Source organism: Macrobrachium nipponense, chromosome 14, assembly GCF_015104395.2.
Source record: "Macrobrachium nipponense isolate FS-2020 chromosome 14, ASM1510439v2, whole genome shotgun sequence".
Lineage (NCBI taxonomy): Eukaryota > Metazoa > Arthropoda > Malacostraca > Decapoda > Palaemonidae > Macrobrachium > Macrobrachium nipponense.
Window position 1 is genome coordinate 68,368,889 of NC_087207.1, and position 22,500 is coordinate 68,391,388.

The following is a 22,500-nucleotide window of genomic DNA, read 5'->3' on the forward strand; positions in this document are numbered from 1 at the left end:
TCATACTTGATTTATCGTATTTACTTTTTCTTTCTTTCGTACTTCGCTTCCTTTCTTTCTTTAAATATTTAACTGAAAACGCTTGTGGACAGTCAAAAAGACTATAAAAGAGAGAGAGAGAGAGAGAGAGAGAGAGAGAGAGAGAGAGAGAGAGAGAGAGAGAGAGAGATGTGATAAATAAATAAACACGAGGCTATAGACAATAAAGCCGATACACCTGAATTCATTCGAATTTATGCCTGCATATTTCCTGTATGTTATTTTTGCACTCTGCTTATCACCAAGCATGTTAAGGAGGAACCGTGTGAGAAGGCTTCTCGACAAGGTTCAAGTATAAAAAAAAAATCAAATAAGAGAAAATCAGTTTTAATGAAGGTACAGCCATGCCAAAGTAAAACGTTAATTGAGTTTAACGTATTTCTTCGTACTCGAACAATCTTCACATTATCCGCTTATTTGCCTCCGCTCGCTGGCTTTAAAGGACGTTGGCATTTGTAGAGAAAATGAGGGGAAAACAAAGTGGTATCTGAATGCATGCTTGTCACTACATCTTGATAAATCATGCGACCAGAACTCGCAAGTTTTGGGAAATGTTTTCCGATGGATTTTTTTTTTTTTTTTTTTTTTTTTTTTTTTGTGTAAGGTTTCCAAGCCAAAACCTGCAGATTTGGGTTGCGTTTTGCCGATTTAAAGTTTGCCAAGAAGGGGGTTTCTTTTTTTCCACAGTCAAAAGAGTAGGTTTGGAGATGTTTTTTTTTTTCATGAATTGTTTTAGCTTATAGATTTATTATGTAGGAATTTTTTTTCTCAACTTGTAGATGTAGAATTTTTTTTCTCAACTTATAGATGTAGGAATTTTTTTCTTAACTTATAGATGTAGGAATATTCTCAACTTGTAAATGTAGAATTTTTTTTCTCAACTTATAGATGTAGGAATTTTGTTCTTAACTTATAAATGTTGGAATATTCTCAACTTTTAGATGTAGGAATTTTTTCTCAACTTGTAGATGTAGGAATTTTTTTCTTGTAGATGTAGGAATTATTTTCTCAACTTATAGACGTAGGAATGTTGTTATCAACTTGTAGGAAATTTTTTTTCAACTTGTAGATTAAGGAATTTTTTTTTTCTAAAAGAAACTAATCTTACCTGATGTTTCCATCCAAAACTTATGGATTTGAGAATGTTTTACCTCAGCCAAAAATTGCAGAATTGGGAAATAATTTTCTTAATTGTTTAAGCAAAATGTACCATAACTTTATTCCAAACAAGCCTTGTAGATTAGGGAGATGTTTATCTAAATTGTTTAGTCAAAATACATCATAGCTCTATTGTAAAATGCTTGTGAATTAGGAATTTTTTTCTACAAATTGATTTAAACAATGTATCACAGGATCATAGTTATATTGTAAATAAAAACTGTGATGGAAATGTATTTTTCTAAATTGTTTAAACAAGATGCGTTATCTTCCTCTGATTTATGTAAACTGACGATCCTGGGGCTGAAGTGCAGTTGAGGGTAATGATTGAATAGTAATTTATGTTCAATGAAAAATTGTTAACTTGAAAAAGGGAAAACAAGCATTGATACTATTTATTGTGGAAAACATGAGGGGGGGGGGGGGTCGGGGTGGAAAAGAGTAAGGAAAGAATAGAATCAATTAGATTTCGAATCGGTTACTAAGGGCTGGGTCAAAATAGCAAACGAGACATACTTTAATGAAAGACGTTCAGTACAGGATAAAAGAAAACGAAGAGGAGAAAAACAAACTTTAATAAAGGAGGTTCAATACAGAATAAGAGATAACGAAGAAGAGTTTAAAAATATCAGAGTAAAAGACAGCTAGAAAATAAGAACCGAGGAATTGGAGGGTGTATTAAGAGAAAACGAAAAATGAAATATAAAAATCAGAGTAAAAGACAACGAGAAAGTGAGAATCAAGGAACTGGAAGGTATAATGAGAGAAACCGAAGAAGATGGAAAATAAAAATCAGAGTAAAAGCCAGCTAGAAAATAGGAACCAAGGAACTGGAGGGTATAATAGGGCTGCGCGGACTAGCCTGGGTCTGTGTGCAGCTTGAGTGAACTTGCGTCGGACAGTATCATTGTCGGACTGGCGGCCCCGGGTCACTGCTTGTGTGTTTGAGGCTTGCCAACTCAACTCCAACTCCAACTCCCTTTCCCTTCTGGGTTAGCCCGAAAGCATACACACTTTTGTGCCCGAGGTAATACTTGGTCTGTTCGAGTTTTCCCTCTTTGCACGTGGTGTACGTGTTTGCGTACTATGCCTGCTTTTCACGTGTTTTCGGGGATTCCAGATGAGGGTTTGACGTTCTTTCCAGAATTCTAGATGCAGTTTTTCACGTGCTTTCATGAATTCCTCTTGTGATTTTTTCATGTGCTCTCAAGAATTCCAGACGTGGTTTTCGCATGCTTTCCTCCAGAATTGTAGACATTTGATTTTTACGTGCTTTCCAGAATTCTGGAGGTGGTTTCCTCGTGATTTCCAAAATTCCAGACGGGATTTTCATGTGGTTTCCTGAACTTCAAATGTGGTTTATCATGTGCTCTTAAGAATTCCAGACGTGGTTTTCGCGTGCTTTCCAGAATTCTAGACGTGGTTTCCAGGATTCCAGACGTTTGATTTTTATGTGTTTTCCAGAATTTCAGTCGTGGTATTCTCGTGCTTTCCATAAATCCAGACGTGGTTTTCGCCTGCTTTCCAGAATTCTAGACGTCATTTCCATAATTCCAGACGTTTGATTTTTATGTGTTTTCCAGAATTCAAGTCGTGGTATTGTCGTGCTTTCCATAACTCCAGACGTGATTTTCTCGTGCTTTCCAGAATTCCGAACGTGGTTTTCCCTTCCTTTCCAGAATTCTAGACGTGCTTTATTTATAATGCGATTGTAAGGAATTTCTACGGAAAAAAGATACATCATATACCTCGTTTCATTAGAAAAAATATATTTTTAGATCGGTTTTTTGAGAATCTCCAGACTTTTTTCCCTCATCTCGAATAACCCAAGCTTTGCATTCCTTGTCACAGCAACTTATGTCGAACCTCGCTGGACTGTCGATACGTCATCGTTAGAGGACTTCCATCTTCCTGACACTCTTTTAAGAAGCCGTTCTGGAAGGCGTTTGTCTCTTGATTACGACTCTCCGTGACGAAGGAGGCTTTGAAGATATGCTTACGTTTAGCCCCTCTTCCCCTCCTCCCGGAGCAATATGTTAAAGTCCCCCACCGTTTCGATTGAGTGATATGCGCCTTTATTGGAATTTGAAGAGGAAACTTCTTTTTTGCAAGATGGCTGCTGTCGCTCGAGAAGGATGTGCACTTTTCTCGGAATTTCCGAGTGAGAGAGAGAGAGAGAGAGAGAGAGAGAGAGAGAGAGAGAGAGAGAGAGAGAGCGTGTTAAATAATCAGGGTGCAGTATTGACAAATATAGTTATTGCATATAATTCCCAAAAGACTGACAAAGTGATTGATTTTTTAAATCGGCTGGTGTGCATCATGGGGGAACGGATGCATTTTTTGAATGTCCGGATGAGGAATTAATTTTGATTGCCGTTTTATCTTGAAAAATACTTTCTTTTATTTTATTAGGAACTCATTAGAGAAAGAGAAACAGACCTCTTCTCAAGTTTATCGCGAACCTTCAAAGCAATTTCAAAGAGAATATTCTTAATGGTTTTTTGAGAGGAATGCTCCTTTTTTTTAGATATTCATAATAAGAGAGAGAGAGAGAGAGAGAGAGAGAGAGAGAGTCAGCTCTGTCGCAATGTAGTATACAGACTTCTTACGTGCTGGTTGAATTTGGTTTTATGGTTAGCAATACAATCCCGAAGCATCAGCTTTCACCAGCACCTGAATTGCTGAGGTGTTTATAATCGCAAGAGCAAAGGTTTCGTGTCAATGACTTCTGGACGCGGATTCTATTTGTTGTTTTACGAAAGCAGAATGAGTGAGGAATAATTCAGTTCTAAATTATCAGAGGCATTTAGCATTTAAACTAATCCGATCTGCTTTGGTGCTTTTTTTTTTCTTCGTGCCTAAATTTTTTGGCATTTATTGTTCTTGGATTGCATTTAGAAGTGGATCATTTGTATGAAGCTTAGCTGGCCAGATCTGATAAATCCGTCCGCTCTGTCAAGAGTGCGAGAGGAGAATTATCAGATCATATTTCATACTTCAGGAGGGAACATCTGGGAAGTGACGCCCCCTCCCGACCCCCTACCCTACCCTATCCCACCCCAGTGCTCCCGACTCCCCCTACCCCACCTCTGGTTCCTCTGGTGCCTTTCCAATGCCCCTAACCAATACCCACCCCCCACCCCTGCTATCCCTCTTATAAACCCTTCTTGTACCCACTTTCCCCAACGGCCTCTGATACTCCCCATTCCTCTCCTCTTCCTCCAGTGACCCCTCTCTCCATCACAGGCTCCCCCCACCCCCAGGATCCTGGAATCCCCATCTCCCTCTGGCATACCCCTCATCTGGAAAGGGGAGGGGTCACTTGAGACCAAAATTCAAGATACTGCTGTTGCAATTCTTGATGGCAATGCTCAGTGCCCCCCTCCCCCTTCTCCCACCACCCCTTCCTCCTCCTCCTCCTCCTCCTCCTCCTTCCTCCTCCTCCCCCCCTCCTCCTCCTCCTCCTCCATCCTCTGATTTTTGCCCTATTGTTTGTCTGTGGTCGCTTACAGCATCAAGTGCTTTCATGCATTCAGCTCTCTCTCTCTCTCTCTCTCTCTCTCTCTTCTCTCTCTCTCATTTTTCTTATTGTGCTCGTTCAAGGGTGACCGAGGGATTAGCTTGTTTTCAATTCTCTTATGGGATTATTTAGTCACTTGGAAATTGTTATCTTGTGATGTATTTATTGATAAGTCCCGTGAAATTAATATATTTATCTTATGTATGTCTGGTTAGAGTGAGAACTTATACAGTTGAGCTTCTATGTTGCAACTAGGTATTTATTAACGTTTTTGGCTCCTTATAAGTATTTTGAACTTGATTCTTAGTTATAAATATGTCAGATTTTTTCAGAGCGGATTGCAATTTGTAATAATATATTCTTGTACGTTAGATTTCAGCAAGTCAGTGGTATAAATGCACTTGTATCACGGTTCCGTAATTTTTCCTTCATCGCTTTCTCCTTTGTTATATTCCAGTCCATTTCTTCTTCTTCTTCTTCTTCTTCTTCTTCTTCTGTTCGTGCTAATGACAGGCTCTGGTTAAACGGTTGCTGGTCTCATCGGTCTTTGTGCGAGGGAAGCTCAACTGGTTAGTTCCAATTTCAGTATTAAATCCCAGTTCCAGCTTCCAGTACTAAATCTCTCTGGAAACCTGACGTTATTCTCTCTCTCTCTCTCTCTCTCTCTCTCTCTCTCTCTCTCTCTCTCTGACCAGCAAAGCGATCGGGTGGTGTTAGTGATGCAAAGGTGATAAGGCTCGGTTGGTGTCCAGAAACGTATCAGATTATGGCGAAGGATTGAATGTTCGCATGCATATATATATATATATATATATATATATATATATATATATACATCACATACATATATATACGTATATATATGTATGTATCTATGTATATTATATATATGTTTATGTATGTATATATCACGGTCTATCTGGACCGTGGTATATATGGTCACACATCCATACACATACGCAAACGTACATACACCCCTAGAGAGAGAGAGAGAGAGAGAGAGAGAGAGAGAGAGAGAGAGAGAGAGAGAGAGAGAGAGCCTACAACGCACAATTGATTTAAATGATCACACTTACCTTATATATGCAATCGCACGAATTAATCCCCCACATTAATCTTGGTTTCCCTCTTACCCCTTTTCCAGCTACACTGGAACCCACCTACCGCCAGCTGCAGACGATGCGCCTGGACAAGTCGCCCTTCGTCATCATATCCGTCATAGGGCAGGAGCTGCTCGCCGCAGGGCACTACGCTGCCGCCGTGGTCGTCCTTGAGTCCGCCCTCAAGATTGGCACCTGCTCCTTGAAGCTCAGGGGTTCGGTGTTCTCCGCCCTGTCCTCCGCCTACTGGGCTCTGAACTCCCTGGATAAGGTGAGTTTATGGATTGATTGATAGATTAATTTGTTGTTTACAGTTATTTTGTTTTCATCGATTTATTTCTGTACTCGCGATTCACGATCTTTATTTTTTTTTATTCTCTCGTCCTATTATGGACCCCTTTATTTATTTGATTATATATTTAGTGATATTTGTGATTGACAGGTTTTGCTGTTCATAGTTTATAATTATTTTATATTCATAGATTAATTTGTTATTTATTAATTTTTCTCATTTCTATTCTTTCGTAGTATTGTGGACTACTTTACGTATTTGAGTATCTGTTTATTAATTTTTTATTCTTTATTAATTCGACCAATTCACGGATTATTTTTATGCATTTATGGTACCAAATTCTGAGCTTATTATTTTTTATGTTTTTCTACTTAAAATAATCCTTTTATTGTTTGTTTCGTCAATTCATTCGTCATTGCTTCGTGTTTTCGTTATTTTGTACCTTTATTGCCAGTTGCTTGTAGTTTTCTGCAGTTCATTTACTGAAAATGTTATTTTAAAGTAATTTGTCGATGTTTATCCTTGGTTCAGCCGTTAAAAGGTAATCGTAGTAGTGACTTATATTGTTTTTCCTCAAAATTCACTCCCAAATGGAAAAACAACACACATACACATTTATATATACATACATACATATACATAAACGTAAACATACATACATACTATAGTAGATTCACATCAACCGTGCATTTGATGTCCAGGCCAGTCCCTTACGACGCTCCTGATTGGCTGTTGATAAGACAATCACAGGGCTAGAAACTCTCAGTCCCTCGAGAGAGTTCACATAGGCAGGATGTATGTTCCATCTCTCCTGAGGGGTACTTTTGAAAGACGTAGCCCTCAGGAGAGCTGGAACATAGATCCTTCCCGTGTGAACTCTCGAGAGAGACTGAGAGTTTCCGGCCCTGTGATTGGCTTATCAACAGCCAATCAGGAGCGTTGTAAGAAACTGGCCTAGACATCAAAAGCACTGTTGATGTGAACCTACTATAACGTACAGAAACACACCATTCAGAAAGCAATCATTTGCTCTAAGTATGGCGCTGCTGGAAGAAGACGACCGTAAACCGCTCCTCCATCTTTTGATGGCCAATTAATGTATTCCCCCGCAAGCATGTATGCGTGTAAATGTAGACGTATGTGCGTGCATACATTCTCCTCCTATCTCATAAACCGCGTGAGTGAATATAAAAGTATAAAAAAATATGTAAGTTTATGTCACCTGTGAGTCACTCATCACGTGACTTATGGACCGAAGTCGTGCAAAACAAATGGAAGGAATTTTTTTTTCTTTTTCGTAACTTATTCATCTTCGATTTCCTTTCCTTCGCCGGCCGGCGATAGGCGTTTGTCGGCGGCCGTATTTATGGCGAGAATCCGATCATTAGCGAACGATAAAATTGCATATTTAAATGCATCGGAGGCCGGGCAGAATAAACAAGTTGCAGACAGGGTACAAGGGCGTTGAGACTTCATTATCATTTACTACTTTCGAGATGGGGGAACCTTTTACTCATTTGGCCCTCTCTCTCTCTCTCTCTCTCTCTCTCTCTCTCTCTCTCTCTCTCTCTCTCTCTCTCTCTCTTTTGTGTAAAAATTTCTTGGGTGGAACCCAGTTATACTGTCCCTCTCTCATTTACTACTTTTTGATCTCACTGTCTCCTTGATATGAAACCATTTTAAACCGTCTATCTCTCATTTACTACTTTTTGATGGGAAGAGCTCTCTCTCTCTCTCTCTCTCTCTCTCTCTCTCTCTCTCTCTCTCTCGTACAAATTTCTGCCATTAAGCATAAAAAGGAAAATGCTTTCAATATATTTATAAATTTTTATGTGTATTATTATTATTATTATTATTTTATTATTATTATTATTATTATTATTATTATTATTATTTTATTATTGCTAAAGTCTTCGTTAGATCATTTTCTTTTTTTTTTGCCTTTTTATATTTCATGATGATGATGATGTATGATGATATGATGATGATGATGATTATTATTATTATTATTATTTATTATTTTTTTATTATATTTTATTTTTATTTATTTGGGGGGGTTTTATTATTTTTTTGGTTTATCACAGTCCTCCAATTCGACTGGGAGGTATTTATAGTGTGGGGTTCCGGGTTGCATCCTGCCTCCTGAGGAGTCCATCACTTTTCTTACTATGTGCGACGTTTGTAGGATCACACTCTTCTGCATGAGTCCTGGAGCTACTTCAGCCTCTAGTTTTTCCAGATTCCTTTTCAGGGATCTTGGGATCATGCCTAGTGTTCCTATGATTATGGGTACAATTTCCACTGGCATATCCCATATCCTTCTTATTTCTATTTTCAGGTCTTGATACTTATCCATTTTTTTTCCTTTCTTTCTCTTCAACTCTGGTGTCCCATGGTATTGCGACACCAATGAGTGATACTTTCTTCTTGCTTTTGTCAATCAACGTCACGTCTGGTCTATTTGCACGTATCATCCACCCTGTCTGTTCTGATACCATAGTCCCAGAGGATCTTTGGCTGATCGTTTTCTATCACTCCTTCAGGTTGGTGCTCGTACCACTTATTACTGCAAGGTAGCTGATGTTTCTTGCACAGGCTCCAGTTGAAGGCTTTTGCTACTGAATCATGCCTCTTTTTGTACTGGTTCTGTGCAAGTGCCGGACATTCGCTTGCTATGTGGTTTATGGTTTCATTTTTCGTATTGCACGTCCTACATATGGGAGAGATGTTATTTCCATCTATCGTTCTTTGAACATATCTGGTTCTTAGGGCCTGATCTTGTGCCGCTGTTATCATTCCTTCAGTTTCCTTCTTGAGCTCTCCCCTCAGTAGCCATTGCCACGTATCTTCGCTGGCTAGTTCTTTAGTCTGTCTCATGTATTGTCCGTGCATTGGTTTGTTGTGCCAGTCCTCTGTTCTGTCTGTCATTCTCCTGTCTCTGTATATTTTTGGGTCTTCGTCTACTTTTATCAGTCTTTCTTCCCATGCACTCTTCAGCCACTCGTCTTCACTGGTTTTCAGATATTGCCCCAGTGCTCTGTTCTCGATGTTGACGCAGTCCTCTATGCTTAGTAGTCCCTCCTTTCTTTCGTGTTATGTAGTATAGTCTGTCCGTATTTGCTCTTGCGTGTAGTGCTTTGTGTATTGTCATATGTTTCCTGGTTTTCTGGTGTATGCTGCGAAGTTCTGCCTTCGTCCATTCCACTATTCCTGCGCTGTATCTGATTACTGGCACTGCCCATGTGTTTATGGCTTTTATTATTATTTTATTATTATTATTATTATTATTATTATTATTATTATTATTATTATTATTATTATTATTATTATTATTATTTTAGCAAAAGGCATCGTTAGACTTCTCATTAAAAGCAGCGACCCTAAGTCATTGGAGGCTTCTTGATTGTGTCTCTTGTGGCCAGAATCAGATTTAACAAAATATGCAGTTTATATCTGAATGCAGGTGCAGCGGGAGGAGGAGAAAGAGTTTCCTCCGTCTTTTTGTTTGTTTTTGTTTGACTGTGTTTGTTTTGCTCAGTTCTACTGGAATCGTTTAGTTGTTGGACACGAAAACATTAGAAATACTAATAGTATTAATAGTGTACTTAGGAAGCAGACCCTCTTTCAACCCTACTTTATTAAAAGTAATGGCTACTTCAGCAACGTTACACTTGTAGAGATTCTTCTCTATTTTTCGAATAGTCTAATGCTGCTGAAGTAGCCGTTACTTTTAATAACAACAACAACAACAACAACAACAACAACAACAATAATAATAATAATAATAATAATAATAATAATAATAATAATAATAATAATAATAATAATAATAATAATAAGTGACAGTATCTGTTCGCATTGTTTCTAGAAATATTTTCTCCTCATTTTACCATGCGTTCATTGGGTCTCTTACGTCCCGGTTGGTTCAGCCGCGTTCGGAGGAACAAACCAAGCCTCTTTATTATATTTAACGTCTCACGTAACACCTTAGTTCAGGGGCCTAAGGTTGGCTTAATGTGAACCGGCATTCCTTTATTTTAGTAGTTTGCAAAATGTGGGATTTTATAATCATGCGAATAGCTGACTCTTTTCTAACAGCGAAGTCCAGTGGGGTAGGGAGGCTTGTGCCGTTTTCTTGCCCAGGCTTGAAGACGGAGGACATGAGTGACCTTCAGGGATTGTCTTTTGACAAAGGGAGGTCAGTGAAGATGTTTTTGGCCATTGACCGACTTCCGTTAAATACCTGACTTAGAATCAGCCCTTGAATATTTAAAATGATTATTACATTTATCTCAGGTCTTGAATATTTAAAATAATTATGCCGTTTTACTCAGATGGTCATTCTTGGGACTTGGAGTTGGAACTTCAGAAGTTCAAGAAAGTTCAAGCGAAGATGAAATGCATTACTACCGATACAATTCAGCTTGCATTTTAATATTTTACTTGTATTTTTATTCATTTATTTACATTGGATAATTTATCGTGTTCTAATAACTGATCTCATCTCGCTGTATTTCTCAATACCTTGTGGTACTTCTTTCGAATGAACACCATATTCTTTGGAAGCTTGAATTTCAAGTCAGTGGCCCCTGTGGACGTGTTTCATACGTATAGGGATCATCTTATGAATAATAATAATAATAATAATAATAATAATAATAATAATAATATAATAATAATCATAGTGAAATTCTGTAAAAGGAGATTTGACTGAGTTCCTCATACCTACGAAGTCTTGTGTTCGATCCTAAGGGGAGATAGAGATTTAGTCCTGTTACACAACAAGTGTTTGTTATTGTAATTTGTAATTACCATGCTTACTCTGAAGGCAGCCCAGAGGCCACTGACATCCCAGACAAGCGGAAACGATAAAAAACGTATGATTATACATCCAGTAGCAAGTGATAATTAAGTAATAATGGTGAGTTAATAATGTTAAGTAAAAATAATAAACAAAAAGAAGGAAAATCTTGCCTGATTGTATATCGGGAAGTAACAAAACGTTCTGCGATAATTGACTGTTTAAGTCAAATTAAAAAAAAAACTGACATATTTACAGATCAGCTCGGCGTTGTCTTCCCCTGAACTATTAATATATATATATATAAAAATAATTGATGATATTGGGGTCGATTGAAATTAAGAGGTAGCTTTGTTCTTCTTAATAAGAAAAGGCAGTGAGTGGTGTCCTGATAAATATTTTACTCAAATTTAATAAGAAATATCAAACGGAGTTTAAACTTAATGTTAACTTAAGGATATAAAGTGTGAGAAAATAAATGTGTATACAGCAATTGTTTAAGCCAATGAGAAACCAGAAATATGGCAATTGCTGATTGCATATATTTTTAATCTTGTAACAAAAACCTAGAGGGTGCATTTATTTAAACCTGGTCGAAATTTCATTTATCTAAACCTAGGAAAACATATTGTCTGAAAAAAAAGGTTCCTGAAGAGCGGAATAAGGGAAAACTTATGACTGGATTTTAAAAGTTATATGTTTAACTTAATGATTAGAACTGAGAAACTGGAACCTGATAATGCATTTGTTTACCCAGTAAAAAAAAAATTCTGTCTGGATAATCTCTCTTTTCTAAATTTATCAAAAAAAGAATGAATTGGATTCGAGTTTCTAAGTTTGCATTGTGTATCAAATCTAAAAAGCAAATTATGTGAATTCTATTTATTTATATAAGGAGCACATCGAAAATGGACTATGGTAAAATGTATCTTGCTAAATATGATGAACAAATAAAACATATAAAATTGACAAAAAGTGAATGATGATAAAGCTTGTGTCCCTGTAAAAATGATAAAACGTCCTTAAAGAGAAAAACAATAAATAACACGTGGAAAAATTACATTTAATTCATATAAGAAAAAAACCAAAGCGTTTATCAAAATTCGTTAAAATATACACAAGCCTGAAAAAAAAATTGCCATAGCTGATAAAGTTTGACCAAATTGATAAAATCAATTGAAAAGATAAATTGGAAAAAATAAAGAATAGAAATGGAAGATTGGAAATACGAGAGAGAGAGAGAGAGAGAGAGAGAGAGAGAGAGAGAGAGAGAGAGTGGTGTCTGGTAAGACAATCCTTTAACCCAACTAGAAAAGCAACAAGTGGAGAGAGAGAGAGAGAGAGAGAGAGAGAGAGAGAGAGAGAGAGAGAAATGGTGTCTGGTAAGACAATCCTTTAACCCAACTAGAAAAGCAACAAGTGGAAAGAGAGAGAGAGAGAAAGAGAGAGAGAGAGAGGAAGAGAGATGAGAGAGAGAGAGAGAGGATGTGTCTGGTAGACAATCCTTTAACCCAACTAGAAAAGCAACAAGTGGAGAGAGAGAGAGAGAGAGAGAGAGAGAGAGAGAGAGAGAGAGGGCCGCTGATGCAGCAGGATGGGTGGTGGGCAGCCTCTTCATAACGAATGCCCTGAGTGACATCGCCTGCAACTAACGAATGTGTCAAGCAGGCTCCCGCCGTACGATAGGTTTAATGAGTCGATCAAAAGTGTGTGTGCTGTGCGCGCGCGTGCGAGTGTGTATTCGTGTTTTCTTTTTTTAAGTGGGGTGGTGTGGAATGGAGAGGGAACGATGAGATGGGCTTGGGAATGTGGGGAGGGGGGGATTGCGTGTAACGTTTTCAGGACGCTGACGTCCTCGGATTAAGGAAATGATATGTAATAATGTTTTAGCATTTTCAGTTGGACGCTTGAAGATATATATATATATATATATATATATATATATATATATATATATATATATATAATATACACACACATACACACACTCACACACACACACACACACACACACATATATATATATATATATATGTGTGTGTGTGTGTGTGTGTGTGTGTCTGTGTGTGTGCGCGTGGTGTATGTACGTATGTGTGCATGTATGTATGTATATGTATGACTATATTGCCTTACACGTGTGACTTCTTTTATTATTATTCACAAAATCGAAGGAACAAATTTTGCTTCATACAGTATATGAATATGTATATCTGCATATAATTTACATACCCAGGCTCATAGACGCACACATATACATATATATGTGTGTGTGTATGTACATGTGACAGAGCCTGTATCTTTCTGTTATCGAATTTCCACTTAGCGTTAGCTTGTCATATATAATACGAATTTAATTCCCGCAAACGATAACATCATTCCGAAGTGATTTTAGTGGATGATGGAGAGATGGAAGAGAGAGAGAGAGAGAACAGTTATTGTTGATCTTTGAAAAAGTTGAAGAGTAATAATAATACACGAGCACGTAGGCTGTATTTATGGATAATTCTGAAGGCATTAATGTTTAGCAAATATAACCGGCATTTGACAGGATGTAATTAAATTTTGAATCAATCAAACAAATATAAACTTTATTTTGGCTAGTATTAACAAATTTACACCCGTGTGATTGCATGAATTCTGTCTTTATCTTTCTGTATTTTGGGTATGGTTTTATAATTATGTTTTAACTGATTTTTTTAAACATTTATTTGCCTTCCTATTTCATTTAAAGTCTTTCTGCATCGCTCATTTTTTTTATGTTTATTTATTTTTCTGTGTTTTTGGTAATTTTTTTCATTTATTTGCTATCCTGTTTCGCCTAAAGTCTTTCTGATCGCTCATTTTTTTAAGGTTTATTTTTTTGTATTTTCGGTATGTGTTTATTATGTTTTAACTTATTTGTTTTTTTATTTGTTTGCCTTCCTATTTCGTTTAAAGTCTTTCTGCATCGCTCATTTTTTTAAGGTTTATTTATTTTTCTCTATTCTCGGTATGGGTTTGTAATTATGTTTTAACTGATTTTTTTTTTTATTTGCCTTCCTATTACGTTTAAAGTCTTTCTGCATCGTTCATTGTTTAAAGGTTTATTTTGAATACTTTTTCCTTATCTTTCCTGTGATTGAATTTTGCATTTTTTCACTCACATTATGATTTATCACTCTTTCTCAGTTATACAAGTTCACACGCTTAGCGCTTGCTTCCTTACCCACAGCTCATGCCCTCGCGAGAACTCAGTGTATATACATATATATATATTTATTCTTATTAATAATTCTCGGTATTCCCTCCTCTCAATTTCGCATCGTTACATGCCTCGTATGTGCGTGCGTACGTCCGTTTCGTCCGCTCTCCTGATGATGGCGTGTCTCCGCCACCCATGCGGAACAGTATAATGAAACGCGCTGTAGATGTGTGTTCTCCGCTCATTAACTAACGGTACCCGTGCTTAGAGGAAGATGCCCTGAGAATGTATTTTATATATACTATATCATAATGTATATATGATCTTATATATAATATATATCATATTCATATATATATATTATCTACTATGAAATATAAAGTCTCATTAAAAGTTTATCTCATCAAGTAGTGCTAAGGGTCAGTCCGCCGTAATATAGTCCTTAGCTTTCAAACCAGTGTTTTAATCCTGTTTTAACACAAGTTTAATTTACACACGCGAACACACACACACACACACACACACATATATATATATATATATATATATATATAATAATATATATATATTTGTATGTATATATAGGATGTATATAGTATGTATATTCTTTATCGTTTTACCACACTTAGATATGGTATCTTTCCGGTTTTTATCACTTTTTTTTTTTTTGAGTGAGATTGCTAGCCATACACTTTGTCATATGGGGGTTCAGTGGCCTAACATGCCGACGGGGTTTGTCATTTCTCGATGATTACCCATCCAAGTCCTGACCGACGTTATTATATGTACTACTTAATATATCCTCCTTACGGTATTGGTACTCTTAGTGTCCAACATCTCGGACTTATGCTCAGCTTCAGGGCTTTGAGCAAAATAAAATAAATATATTTATTCGAACTAAAACCGTAACAGAGTGATTCAGAGAGAGAAGGAGGCATTTTTGTTCGAACGATTAAACACTCCATAAATTTCTGGGCATGGGATGGGTAGGTGGGTACGCGGAATGCAGGTCGGCTAATGAATTAGAAGTATCGTGGCCTTGTCTGCTCTTGATAGAAAATGGTAATCGATTTTTAATATACGTTGTTTTGTGGCTGTGTTCTCCATATTTCAATATTCATGTAAGGCAACGTTCAGTTCACTCTCAATATATCTGATTTTAGAAGTGTTACATTTGAGTCGTATTTGATAGCTGCTAATTCATTGTTTTTTTTTCTTCATCTTCTTAAGTGGTTTGGTGTGTTGCTTTTATGATTTGATTACGAATTATTTTGCTTAACTTGTCTTTGGGTTAATTGGGTTAATTGTCTTAACTTGTTGAAACCTCCCTGCTATGACAGGATCTGAAGTAATGTTAATGTCAATTAAATTGATCCGTTGTTCGAGATTTTTGAATTTTAATGAATTATTAATAGATTAGTTTTGGGGGCACTAAAATTATTTTTCCGGTAATAAAATTTTATGATAATATTTAATTAATCATATTTTATGATAATAGATAATTTAAATTATTTGGTAGAATATTCATGTCTGAAGTAAACGGAAGTTATTCAGAGTATAGCAAAACTCATACTTAAATGATGACACAACTTATCACCTGATTTTTGGGAGTTATCCATTTCTAAGGATTATATTACTGTGGTAATAATCAGTTTTATACTGATATAAGTAATTGTTGCATGGTCGTGAAGGTTCATTTGTGCCTCAAATTACCAAAGTTGGCACCATGATATCATCAGGTAACTATCTTCTCTCTCTCTCTCTCTCTCTCTCTCTCTCTCTCTCTCTCTCTCTCTCAGTTTTACTCTGTACCTGGCTGTGCTCAAAGTTCTCGCTCTCTTCCTCTTTCTCTCCATTCTACTCTGTAACATGGCTGTGCTCTAACCTCTCTCTCTCTCTCTCTCTCTCTCTCTCTCTCTCTCTCTCTCTCTCTCTCCTCTACATTATTCTGTAACATGGCTAGGCTCAGAGTTCTCTTCCTCTAATGCAGGTTATTCTTCTTAGAATGTTCCATTTCATTTGACAGCTCGCACGTAGGCAGAGGAGATGGGGGGGGGGGGGGGGTTAGTACCGTCAATGCACCATATGCGGTGCACTGTAGGCATTACTTAGGTTGTTTGCATCGTCCCGTCCTCTTACTTTACTCACTTCCATTGATATTCTCTTTCTTTCGTCTTATTCTCTTTCTTTCGTTTTATTTTCCACCCTCTCCTAACAATTGCTTCGTAGCGCAACTACGAGGTTTTCCTCCTGTTACACCTTTCAAATCTTTTTACTGTCAATTTCCCTTTCAGCGCTGAATGACCGTATAGGTTCCCAGCGCTTGGCCTTTTGGCCAAAATTCTATATTCCATTCCATAATCATGAGTATCATCGCTCTATAATCGTTATCATCATCGGGAGTATTTAGTTAATGATGCCAATGATAGCCTCATACAGTCGGTGTTGATGTCGTCGGCGTACTCGGAAGAAGAATGCCTGCGTTTTATCGTTTCATTTGTTCTCGTCTCTGTTTCCCCTCGTTTCGTCTCTGGCTTGATACACCACTTGGTCGATTCGCACCGTAAATCTTGATGGAATAAACGAAAAGTTATGAATTGCGGCCGAGGAAAGATGCGCTGTTTATTTCATTCTCAGATGGGAGTATTTGCTGTTGAAGACGTTACTTATAAATGACTACAGGCAGAAGGAATATTATAATTTGATTGGTGAGAGTCATGTTAAGAATAATTATCATGAAGAGGTATGGATGAAAGTTGCAGATGTATATTTTAATGTTCAGTAGATGATTATGACAATATTTCTCATGGTTAGCTACGTATGCATATTATGTTATATTATATAATATATATATATATATAATATGATATAGTATAGAGAATATATATGGTTATATATATATAGTATACACACACACATACTATATATATATATATATATATATATATATATTACACATCATTCACACACACTATATATATATATATATATATATATATATATATATTATATATATATTTTTTTATATATATATATATATATATATATATATATATATATAGAGAGAGAGAGAGAGAGAGAGAGAGAGAATTTTTTTATTCGGTTATCACTTATTTATGCGATCTGAACCAATATTGTTAATTCCGGGATTCTATACTTATATGCATCCTTAATTTATAAAGCCATATTTCTTGTTCCCTAATTGCAAATTCAAGTGTCAATCTTCCATTTTTAGAAAATGACATTTCTAACGCTTAAGTTGAAAAGTCACGTATTAGACTTCCTATTGAAGGGTTCATGGGTTTCGTGATTCCTGTGTGGAACCGTAACTTCTGGCTCCGTGTTTGAAGTCTTGTAGTCTGCCATTCAATCCTTTATTTAACTGTTTATTTAAAAGGTAGAATACAAACTTTCATTTAACTGTTCTTTGCAGCTTGTAAGCTGGGAAGTCCAAGTCCCAAATCCTTCCAGGTGGCTCTGGTTAAAAAAAGTCTATGAAGTTATTGTTATTTTTTGAGTTTTTGGTTTTAAAAGTCTTCTTTTTAACTTAGCTTTTGGGAAGTTACTTTTATGCCTCATATTTGGAGTCACGTTCTTGCCAACAAATCAAGTCGCCGTGGTTGTAGTTTCTTTTGAAGGTTATATTTCCTCGACTACTTTGGAATCGCGTTACAAATTCTGTACTTCAAGAGGTGTATTTCACTCTTGTCATCATGAAAACAATGATCCTTCACACACTTTATTTCGCCTTTTCTAAATCCTGGATCTATTGTCGTCTTATTCGGAGATTCACGTTATGAACGCCTTTTATTTGTTGAGAACACATATTTCCAACTCATTAGTTAAAAGGTCTTGCTTTCAACGTTTTATTTGGAAAATGTCATTTTTTGAAACTGGATTGTAACTTGTCAGTTTAAAATCTAATGCTTCATAATAGAAGATTCTTGTTATCAGGTACTTATCAGGAGAAATGGCTCCAATTTTCTTGAAAATGAAATTCATTTGGAATGTCTTGTTTCAGATTCCTTTGGTGAAGAGTGTCCTCTTTCCCTGTCATGTATGAATTATGAATTCCTTCATTACGTACTTCAAAGATCGAAGTTGAAATGCTCTGTTCTATTGAGAAGGGTTATGTCATCGAGCCCTTTTCGGGAGAAATTCCTTCAGTGCTTTAAGATGAAAAGGAATCCTTCTGCCTTCTCGTGGCGCCCTTCTTAACTCCCGTTCGGTAAAGCGCTGCTTTCACAATCCGTACAAGGAGATCCTTGCCACGCGGGGGTTCACATATGCAAATGGCTCCGGGTTCCTTCAGTGGGCCAATCCGACCACGCAAGCAGGAGGAGGAGGAGGAGGAGGAGGAGGAGGAGGAGAGATTAAACGACACCCAGTGGCTAATTAAAAAAGACGTAGTGTCGGCCAGAATGGGCATTATACAGTCGCCGGTGTCAGGTCTTTCTTGGCTGTTGGGTGACCGTACGATTGCTCTCGGAGGGGGCAGGGGTGGGGGTGGGGATGGGTGGGAAAAGGGGGGGTTGGGGAGAGGCCCCACTGGCGAAGCAAGATCACTCCGGAGAGGGACAGGCATATCCTCCACGGGGACACATACCGTTTGTTTCGCGGTTTTTATTATTTTCGCGTCCCTCGGAGCTTCGAAGTTGGGAAAATCGGTTTTAATTATTCTAACGGGGAATTAGCTTATATATATATAATATATATGGGTATATATATATATATATATATATATATATCTATATATATATATATATATTTGTTTCCCTCCGTCTTGAGCTTTGATGTTGTATAGAAATTTTTTTTTTTTAATTACAATTGTTTTCTTTACTTTTTTCAATCAGCAGTTTATTAAAATAATATTTTATGGGTTTGGGTTACCCCTTGTTTCTGTGAGTATTATTACCATCAACTTATATGAAAGTAATTGTTTATTTTTGTTCGTATGACAATTTATATTAATATATATTCATTGAGTTCGTAAAGAATCAGAATGGCTGCTTGTACATTTATTACTATGCTTGAGTTCTTCATTACAATTATCGTGTTGTTTTTACTGCTATTATTTATGATAATGGTCTCTTGTGTTTTCCTGTATATTTTTGCTGTCGTAATATATTTTTGTAAGTAAAAGTTATGATCCATGTTTTGTTTGCCTAATATCACTTGACATTATCATTGATATCTTCAATGAAAAGTTCAGGACATTAGCAACTTTATAATTGCTTAACAGCAAGTATAATGGTCACAGCATTGCTCTTTTATCGTTTATTAATATCCAAATCTTGTCATTCAGTATCATTACAGACTCGTATGTATTTTGTTAATTAGGGGTGAGGTTATCATTCATATTTTCATTTAATAAGTAATAACATTAATCATCCATTACTATATTAATTTGAAACATCATCATATCCGTATTTTTGTTCAATAACATACCACAGTGTTATTCATATTATTAATATTAATAATAGTGTATAACATTTCATCCTTCTTTTGACATTTACAAGAATAACATCGGTCACAATTGTTATGTAGTAGCAACGAAATTAGTAACTAATTTTTTCTTTCATTATTTGATAATGATTCATTCTTATTTTTACTCAACAGCGCGTCAAATATTATTACCCGTGTTTTGTTCTTTTACTGCGAATAATATTATCATAAAGGTTGTCATTCGAAATTAAAGATACGGCACATTATCACCCTTATCAATTAATAAATAACGTGTCATCTTTACTTCTGGTTAATAGCAGATAATATTTTCAGTATATTTTATTTGATAAAAAAAAAAAACATTGCCAACCACCATTCAGGTAGTACTTTCACTATATCTTATTGTTTTAAGAGTTGATATTATCCGCCATATTTGGATTACTGTTAGTAGATATTATCAACAATATTATGATACTGATAGTGAATGTTATCAACCATGTTTTCATACGGATAGTGAATAAATATTTGCAACCTTATTTTAATACGATGGTGAATATTTTCAGCCACATTTTGATACCAATAGTAGATATTATTAACCTACCATTGATACCGGTAGTGAATATTTGCAACTGTATTTTGACACACATTTTGATTTTCAAGCACATTTTGATACTGATAGGGAATGTTTTTAATCAGATTTTGATACTGGTAGTGAATATTTGCAACCATATTTTATATTGATAGTGGTTACTTTCAACCATATCTTGATACTGATAGCGAATATTATCACCCAAATTTTGATACTGATAGCGAATATTGTCAACCAAATTTTGATACTGATAGTGAATATTGTCAACCATATCTTGATACTGATAGTGAATATCATCAGCCGGTTATTGATACAGATACTGAATATTATTAGCCAAATATTAATACAGATAGTGAATATTATCAGCCATATTTTGATACTGATAGTAAATATTTTCTACCATATTGTGATACTGATATTTTGTTACTGATAGTGGATATTATCAAAGTTTGATACTGATAGTGAACACTATCAGCCATGATTTATTTGACAACATGTTATTTGACAAGGAATATTAACAAGTGCATGTTGTCATCAGATAACTATATATTGCTATTAGATAACGATCGTTATTGCTAAGGAGCATTTAACATATTAGCTATATAACAAGCATTACCCTCCACTGGAATAACTGCCACAGTCTACCCCTCTGTCTTCCGTCCCTAACTCAATCGTGGGTTCGTCGTTCCTGACAATTTATCGCCATTTGGTGAGATTAATTTTGCCCTCGTCGCTTTAAATCGTCCTGAGCAGCGGGCTAACCGCCGTCTATTTTCGCATTAGGAAGCGTTTAATATCCTTTTTGTTTATTAATAGCGTCTAATAACGTATATGAGATCCTTCATTTAATAATGGCACCCAGCAGCATCTGAGACTGGTGCGAGATTTATGGCTGTCTATTGTTTTGGTCATCGTTAATATTATAACCCTCTCTCTCTCTCTCTCTCTCTCTCTCTCTCTCTCTCTCTCTCTCTCTCTCTCTATGTTTGTGTAACTGTGCCTTGGCTTCCATGAAGACTGTTTTACTTATTCAGAGTTTGATCTCTCTCTACCTCTCTAAGACTATTCATTTAAAGTCTTGGATGAATATGAGTTGTTAATGAGGTATTGGGAAGATTAAGTTGAAAATCTTTTTTATTTTTTTTAAACCGTTGTGTTCTGGCTGTGATTACATACATACATACATACATGTATGAGTATCCTTAAATCCATGGTAGAATATACTACGAAAGTACTTTCGTAGTATATTCTACATTTTCGAGTTCACACTAAATGTAAAAGAAGTTGACAGGCCTTTATATACAAAAACAGAAAGAGAGGACGGGTTACAGTTTATTAATGTGTACATAATAGCGTGTCAACTTCTTTTTTTATTCATTGCGAACTTGAAAATGTAGAATACACTACGAAAATACTTGTTCCAAGTCCCCCATTCACTTACCTATCTACCGTGGATTTAAGGAATATTCCCAAGTAAGTGTTCCTTCGTGCTACACTGGATATATAGGTATATGTATAGTGTGTGTGTTTTTGCATGAAGCTGTCGATGTATAAAGTATAAAACTTGAGGTATTATCTTTATGTCCAGAAGGAGAGAGAGAGAGAGAGAGAGAGAGAGAGAGAGAGAGAGAGAGAGAGAGAGAGAGAGAGAGGTATTATCTTTATGTCCAGAAGGAGAGAGAGAGAGAGAGAGAGAGAGAGAGAGAGAGAGAGAGAGAGAGAGAACTGTTATCAGCAAGCGATTACCAGCATTCGGCCCTGGTTGAAGTTAATCTTTGGAACAGCTGTTACACACCTGATCAGTTTCTTGAATCGATAACGGTTTCTGGAAAGATCCTGTAGGTTTAAGAGAGAGAGAGAGAGAGAGAGAGAGAGAGAGAGAGAGAGAGAATGTCAATGCAGTTTTAAAAGTTTCGTTATTTTGTTATGTTTAATGAAATTACATGTTCTTTTAAAAACGTTAGATAATCTATACTTGAGTTGGGAGTTTTACCCTTAACAACCTTTTCAGAAAGTGAGTGCCTAACGTACATTACGAATTTAAGTAATAGTACATTGATTGTAGCATATGTCTTTAATTTGTGCTTTTTGACCGTTCTTGAATGAAAACTTGCATATATATGAAGACGTATTATTTCATGTGGTTGATGCAAGATATAACCATAGTAATGTTATTGATAATTATATATTTGGTAGATTTTAAGTGGGTGGCAAAAATGCTGTGTATCTAGGTGTATTCTCACCAAACAATCAGCCTGAAGTGGAATGTATATACTTAAGATATATATGCACAAGAAAGATATCCAAATTTAATTTAAAAGATTTTACACACACACACCCACCCACCCACACACACAGAGACACACACACACACA

At 36.2% G+C, this 22,500-nt stretch overlaps 1 protein-coding gene across 1 annotated transcript in view; it reads left to right on the forward strand.

Moving 5' to 3' along the window:
• LOC135226581 (tetratricopeptide repeat protein 28-like) overlaps window positions 1–22,500 on the forward strand; it is a 371,921-nt gene that overhangs the window by 283,318 nt on the left and 66,103 nt on the right. The window contains 1 exon segment of the mRNA XM_064266268.1: window positions 5,862–6,088. Within this exon segment, the coding sequence (XP_064122338.1) occupies window positions 5,862–6,088 (227 nt within the window).